General features: G+C 47.0%; 1 protein-coding gene across 1 annotated transcript in view; it reads left to right on the plus strand.

The window, feature by feature from the left end:
• The window catches only part of myh14 (myosin, heavy chain 14, non-muscle), a 39,067-nt gene that overhangs the window by 17,790 nt on the left and 13,884 nt on the right, over nt 1-7,393 (plus strand). The window contains exons 9-21 of the mRNA XM_008292255.1: nt 475-567; nt 644-707; nt 856-954; nt 1,027-1,170; nt 1,256-1,470; nt 1,549-1,701; nt 2,526-2,699; nt 3,334-3,507; nt 3,591-3,705; nt 5,485-5,690; nt 6,634-6,755; nt 6,839-6,908; nt 7,236-7,388. Coding sequence (XP_008290477.1) covers nt 475-567; nt 644-707; nt 856-954; nt 1,027-1,170; nt 1,256-1,470; nt 1,549-1,701; nt 2,526-2,699; nt 3,334-3,507; nt 3,591-3,705; nt 5,485-5,690; nt 6,634-6,755; nt 6,839-6,908; nt 7,236-7,388 — 1,782 coding nt within the window. The remainder of the gene's footprint in view (nt 1-474; nt 568-643; nt 708-855; nt 955-1,026; nt 1,171-1,255; nt 1,471-1,548; nt 1,702-2,525; nt 2,700-3,333; nt 3,508-3,590; nt 3,706-5,484; nt 5,691-6,633; nt 6,756-6,838; nt 6,909-7,235; nt 7,389-7,393) is intronic.

Consider the following 7,393-nt stretch of genomic DNA (forward strand, 5'->3'; position numbering starts at 1 on the left):
CTGGCTCCTCTGGTCTCTGGTTCTGATCCAGCAGGTTGGATTTTACCCTCAAGAATCTTTACAGATTTTATTTTATTTTTTTGACAAATAAACGGCACAGTTTTGACAATTAGTTTTTATTTTTTTTTAAACCAGAACCTGCCGGGGTTCAGAGGGTTAATGATTCATGAGAGATTACAAGATGAAGAACATTTAAATGTTTCTAACAGGTAATAACTGATTATGTAACTAACGAGCGTCCGTCATCAGGCCTTGTGTTGAGAATCATCAGCTGGACGGTGGAGGGACGTGTTTGTGGTGTGAAGCTCCTTCAGGTGCTGAAGCTCGTCCGTTTGTGTCGTCTGCTCTCCGTGGATGAGTCACGAGTGTGTTTTGCATAACGGCTGACGAGCTGCTGCAGACGGAGAGCGTCGGAGGTGCTTCCAGCCCTGTGGAGGTGTGAGGAGCTGATCTGAGCTCTGCTGTGTGTCTCAGGGCGAACTGGAGCGGCAGCTGCTGCAGGCCAACCCCATCCTGGAGGCCTTCGGCAACGCCAAGACCGTCAAGAACGACAACTCGTCCAGATTTGTGAGTCTGGACTGGTGTCTCCTCAAAGTTCTCTCATCAGTTGGACTGTAAACTAACTCAGCTTGGTCTGTTTCAGGGTAAATTCATCCGCATTAACTTTGACGTGGCGGGATACATCGTCGGTGCCAACATTGAAACCTGTATCCTTCAGTGTGCACATGAACACAACCACACAGTTCATCTCAACGTTCGAAAGACTGATCTGAAACAGAAACTAGAAACGGGCCCAGATTAAAGTGTAATGTAAGATGTTTTTGTGATGACGTGTCCTTGACCACATGAATCCAGACCTCCTTGAAAAGTCTCGAGCTACACGTCAGGCCAAAGACGAGAGAACCTTCCACATCTTCTACCAGCTGTTGTGTGGAGCTACAGAGGAAACCAGAGGTGAGCAGACTGGAAAGCAGCATGTTGTCTTGTTGTATGAGTTCATGTCTTAAACGTCTTTGTTTCCTTCAGCCGACCTGCTCCTCGGTACTGCAGATGAGTACCGGTTCCTCAGCGGCGGCTCCATCCCTGTTCCTGGTCAGAGCGACTCGGAGAACTTCACCCAGACCATGGACTCCATGGCCATCATGGGCTTCACCCCCGAGGAGCTGCTCTGTAGGAAACACTCAGAACCAAAGCCCGTCTGTTTGCTGTGTGTCTGCTCCTGGACATGACCTCCTTCATGTGTCTCCTCCTGCAGCCATGCTGAAGGTCATCTCCGCCGTGCTCCAGTTTGGAAACATCTCCTTCATGAAGGAGAAGAACCAGGACCAGGCCTCGATGCCCGACAACACGGCGGCCCAGAAGCTGTGCCACCTGCTGGGCATCAACGTGCTGGAGTTCACCCGGGCCATCCTGACGCCGCGGATCAAAGTGGGCCGCGAGTACGTCCAGAAGGCTCAGACCAAAGAGCAGGTAGGCCGTTGGGTTCACCAGGACGTGCACCTGTTGGTCCACGTGGGGCGCTCCTGACCGCTGTGTCTCCTCCTGCAGGCCGACTTCGCCGTAGAAGCTCTGGCCAAGGCGACGTACGAGCGTCTGTTCCGCTGGTTGGTTCACCGGATCAACAGAGCTCTGGACCGCCGGCAGAGACAAGGAGCCTCCTTCATCGGCATCCTGGACATCGCAGGGTTCGAGATCTTCCAGGTTTGTTCACGAGTTGCTCCATCTCAAGTTCACACGTTCTCTGTTTCTCCTCTGATTTGTCTGAAATGTTATAAAATGTTCATTCATACCGAGATTTGTGAGATTTCAGCTCAATATTTGAAGCACTGATGAGATGATTTTGTCTTTTAAAGTTCCCCGTCGACCCAACAGCATCTGAGGAACCATTAAAGATCAAACCTGAAATGTTCTCTGTTAGTTCTCATCAGTCACTGATTCAGAATCTGTCATATTGGACAGTAGATCAATAATCTGATTATGGGTGAAGTGAACCAGTGATGTTTCCTGAAGGCCACAGCAACACAAAACTAAACATATAAAACACTGAAATAAAAACTCATCTGTGTTGTCAGGTTGTTCAAAAACCCAAATCCTTCTGGACAGACTGATCCGAGTAGAGCAGAGTTCTGCTTTCAGGTTTATTTAGGGCTGATATGATAAAATGTTCAATCCTGATCATTTTTAAAGACGTATTTCTAATGACGGCAGAAAAGACGGTTAATTAGAATTTTAGCCAATTTATTGAGGAGGAAGTAATAATTTTAGGGCTAACAATCATTAAAATAAATGAGTTCAGACACATAAATGCAGCTGAATAAAGGAGTGATCTCACCGTGACACAATCCAAAGGGCTTCAGTAAAACACACCTGGACGTTCCACCTGACCACAGGTGGCAGCGTCCCTCAGACCTGCAGCTCTCCAGGTGCATCCAGAGGAGCCTCGTTATGGAGAAATAAACTCTGTGTCTGTCTCGGCCGGTGCGTGAACGGTGACACCTTTGCTCTCCTGAATCCCTCCCGTGCAGCTGAACTCCTTCGAGCAGCTGTGCATCAACTACACCAACGAGAAGCTGCAGCAGCTCTTCAACCACACCATGTTCATCCTGGAGCAGGAGGAGTACCAGCGAGAGGGCATCGAGTGGAACTTCATCGACTTCGGCCTGGACCTGCAGCCCTGCATCGACCTGATCGAGAGGCCGGTTCGTACTATTATTATTGTTATTATTATTATTATTGTTGTTGTTGTTGTTGTTATTACCTGAGCACTGTGTTCTTCTTCGCTGAGGTTCATGTTTCTCTGAAGTCCTGCAGCTCTGTGGAACCAGAACCACATGAAGTCGATGAGACGTTTAGTGAATTTCTTATTTATTTTTGTAAACCAGCTGGTCCAGCATGTTTCCAGGTGTCCACAGGTGTCCACAGGTGTCCACAGGTGTCTGACAGGTACAACACTGGAAGAACAAGTGAAGAGTTCATCTGCACAAACAGAAAACTCCATTTTTGTAGATTTTCAGAAAACTTGTTTTTTGTTGTTTGCTTGAGATAAAATCAGTCAAAGTGAAGCTGAGTGGACGTGACTCAGTAGAAACAGAGATAACTGATGGATGTTGTGTCAGGTAGACGATGGAGCAGTGGGTTTATGAAGGTCTGTGAAGATGGAGGTATCTGTTCATGAACTCTTCATAAATAAGAACAGCAGAAGAACAGGAGGTTCTACCAACACACATTTAGGAACATCAGCATGAATGAGCTGCACTTGGTTCCTTATTTATCTGCAGTGGCACCTTCTGGTCTCAGCAGGTTTCCTCAGCAGTCTGTCCTTCTCCTCTGCAGGCCCACCCTCCCGGCGTCCTGGCGCTGCTGGATGAGGAGTGCTGGTTCCCCCGGGCGACGGACCGATCCTTCGTGGAGAAGCTGTCCGGGGAGCAAGGCAGCCACCCCAAGTTCTTCAAGTCCAAGCAGCCGCGAGGGGAGGCCGACTTCTCCATCATCCACTACGCCGGGAAGGTAGTCCTCCATTTTTCTACCTTATTATCCGTCTAACCGACGGCCTGCGGGCGTCTTTAACGCGGGTCATGTGACCTCCTCAGGTGGACTACAAGGCCGACGACTGGCTGGTGAAGAACATGGATCCTCTGAACGACAACGTGGCGTCGCTGCTGCACCAGTCGTCGGATCATTTCGTCTCAGAGCTCTGGAAGGAGGGTGAGACGTTTGGTTGTGTCTGTGAAGATCCTCAGTCCTCCAGGTCCTGGTTCTTCTGGTAGGTTCATGGTAGCAGCTGGACCTGCTTGAGCTCCTTGAAGACGTTCCACCTCCATCCAAGAGGCTTCATCAGCTCTGACTGACTAGTTGGGAGTTCCACATACTGATATCCTGAAGGAGACACTAACACCTGAGTTTGGGTTTCATTTGGGGGTTTGTGGCTCCTCCCCCTCGTTATGTGACTCGTTAGTGCTCCTCCTGACACAGTGGGGTTCCCAACAAACCTCCAACTGAAACCCAAACTCAGGTGTTAACGTCTCCTTCAGGATATCAGTACCTGGATCTCCTGACTAGTCAGTCAGAGCTGATGAAGCCTCTTGGATGAAGGTGGAACATCTTCAAGGAACTCAAGCAGGTCCAGCTGCTACCATTAATCTACAAGAATCATGTTTGTTTATTCGCTGCTATGTGGAGTTTGATCAGTTTTAAAGTTTACAGCCTTTACTTCTTAACAGACTTCAGTGTTTTCTGCCAAATTAAACCAATGAAGCTTTTTTCTGTTGCATATTAACGGTCTTCTCTCTCCTCCTTCTGTTCTTCCTCCTCCTGTTTCCTCCTCTTCCTCTGCACTAACCAGACATTCAAACTCTTCCTCGTGTCTACTTCTTTGACTCCTATGCCACACTGCAGGCTAATGGCTCGGACAGTAGGTTTACTTCTCCTTCCTCCTCCTTCCTCCTCCTTCCTCCTCCTTCCTCCTCCTCCTTCCTCCTCCTCCTCCTCCTCCTTCCTCCTCCTCCTCCTCCTCTGTGTTTGATTGCGGTGTGTGTTTTCGGCTGGTGTTTTTTGTGTGTCGTCACCGTGTCGCTCTCTCTCTGGGTTTCATTGACACTGCAGTGATTGTTTGAACCCATTCTTTCACGCTGAGCTCTTTCAGGAGCAGCATGTTCTCATTGGACCACAAAAGCCACATTCAGGATCACAGAGGACTCGTGCTGCAGCTGGATGAGGTTCACTGAGGCTTCGGTTTAACAGACAACAGCTGAACAGTAGCTATTGGGCACATTTACAAAAAGAAAAGAATCAAACCAGCCGCGAGCAGAAACGTGATCCTGAATCTGCTGCAGAGATCCATCACAAACCATCAGGTCATGAGGAAAGCTTCTGCTCCTCTGACTGGAATCTTTATCACATCAAATATGAATATTTGTAAAGATGTTTGTGAAGTTTCAGCTTCATAGATCGAGTGCTTTCTTAGTTGTTGGGTTTTTTTGTAAGTACCCGTCGACCCACTTCCAGAAGGTTTATTCTGACGTTTAAATCTGACTGATCAGTAATCAGATTACTGATCTACTGTCCAATATTACAGATCCTGAATCAGTGACGTGATGAGACAGAGAACATTTCAGGTTTTCCTCACATGTTGTTGTTCAGACAATGTGAGTAAAAACCTGCAGAAAGCAGATCGACGGGCAGTTTTTAAAAAACGTTATCTCAAAAAATATTTGACAAATGAAGCTAAACCTTCACAGATACCATTTCAAATATCCAGAGTTTATGATTTAAAAAGTAGATCAGAGATGGTCGAGCTAAACGACGCTGATGGTTTGAGATGGAACAACCAGATTATTGTACGTGATGCTGACGCTGGACCAGACAATCTAAAGACCGCAGAGGTCCATCTGATGTCAGCTGTGAGAACATCATGTCCTGGTGTTGAGTAGATTAGTTCGTCATCGTTTTTCACTCCTGATGGTTAACGTGCGTGTTGTGGTGCAGTGGACCGGATCGTGGGCCTGGACCAGGTGTCTTCAGGCGAGAGCAGCGGTCCGGTGACGTTCGGAGCGTCGGGACTGAAGACTAAGAAGGGGATGTTCAGGACCGTCGGTCAGCTCTACAAAGAGTCTCTGACCAAGCTGATGGCCACACTGAGGAACACCAACCCCAACTTCCTGCGCTGCATCATCCCCAACCACGAGAAGAGGGTGAGACGCCAAACATCCGCAAAAAATAATAAGAATTAGAACTTAAAATGGCTCAACAATGGTCCTAAAGGACTCTAAAGTGGTGCAAAATGAAACTTCTAAACTTTTCCAAAATGGCTCAAAACATAAAATGAATTAAAAACTGTCAAAAACGATTCAGAGTTGCCCAAAGTAGCCTAAAGCCGTCATAAATCAGGTAAAATTAAATTAAAATGTTTTAAAACTTGCACAAAATGACTCAGAAATTGTCCTTAAAGGGCTTAACGTTGCTGTAACAGGCTGGAAACTTGGTTTGTGTTATTCTATGAAGCTGCTTGTGCTGCTGAAGACCAGACGTAGGTAGTGATGTGGCTGCAGAACCTCAGGACTCCAGCCACAGGTTGTAGCTCTTCAAACATCGATCCACTGATTGGAAGAAGAAAAATCAACATGACTCCGCCTTCTTTACCAATTTTAAACCCAAAAACACCCAAATGTTTTAATTAATAACAGACATATGCACAGAAAAAACAGATTATTATGAGATGCTGTGAACTGTTTTTAACCCTTTACTGGGCAAGAAACCATGTATGGTAACTTCCTGTCATCCGGCCAATCAGCAAAGGTCAGGCTACATGACAGCACAGTTGCTATGGCCTCTGACCAATCAGACGAGTGTCATAAGTTCAGTAAGTCTGACTGGTGATTTAAAATGTTCCTTTTTTATAATAATATATCCACATATTATTTGGATTTTTGTTTTTTAGGGGAATTGTATGCGGTAACTGGTTCGACTTTGATTTGCAGCTTAAATCTGAAACTTCTTTAAAAGTCAAAAAAGAAAAAATAGTATTTCAAAGAGTCCCTTATAAAGTGTTATATTTGATGAACTGAGGTGGAAGGACCCATCTGCAAACATCTGCTGGTTCTGCTGGTTCTTTAACTCCTCTGCTGGTCTCCTCAGGCCGGTAAACTATCCCCTCACCTGGTTCTGGACCAGCTCAGGTGTAACGGCGTTCTGGAGGGGATCCGGATCTGCAGACAAGGCTTCCCCAACCGGATCCCGTTCCAGGAGTTCAGACAGAGGTGAGTGTTCAGGGTTTTCCTTCTGCTTCTCCACCCGCTGATGAAACACCTGCTCTGCTTCATGAGATCTGTTTGTCCTCCAGATATGAGATCTTAACTCCAAACGCTATCCCTCGAACCTTCATGGACGGAAAACAGGCGTCGGAGCTCATGGTGAGTAGCTTCAGCTCACTCAGATGTTCATTCTTCACCATGAATAATCCTCCAGAACCTCCTCAGAACATCTGGTTCTGTATCTGCAGCACCTTTATCTACTGACCAGAGTTCTACCTTCAGACTGTGAATGTTCCAGAGGTCCACAGAGGAGGGTCCAGATTGATCACTTTAATGGACTTTTTCCATCATTTCTGAGCCTCAGAACTTCATCAGAACAGCAGATAGACACACTGAACCTACGTGGTTCTGAGGAGGTCGGGGGGGTTGGTTCAGTTCTGGTTGATCTTATCAGAAATGACACTGATGTAAACTGTCCTGGTTCAGATCAGCGCTCTGGAGTTGGACCACAACCTGTTCAGGGTCGGTCAGAGTAAAGTCTTCTTCAGAGCCGGAGTTCTGGCCCATCTGGAGGAGGAACGAGACCTGAAGATCACCGACACCATCATTCGCTTCCAGAGCGCCGCCAGAGGCTTCCTCGCTCG

Source organism: Stegastes partitus, unplaced genomic scaffold, assembly GCF_000690725.1.
Source record: "Stegastes partitus isolate 25-593 unplaced genomic scaffold, Stegastes_partitus-1.0.2 Scaffold797, whole genome shotgun sequence".
Classification (NCBI taxonomy): Eukaryota; Metazoa; Chordata; class Actinopteri; family Pomacentridae; genus Stegastes; species Stegastes partitus.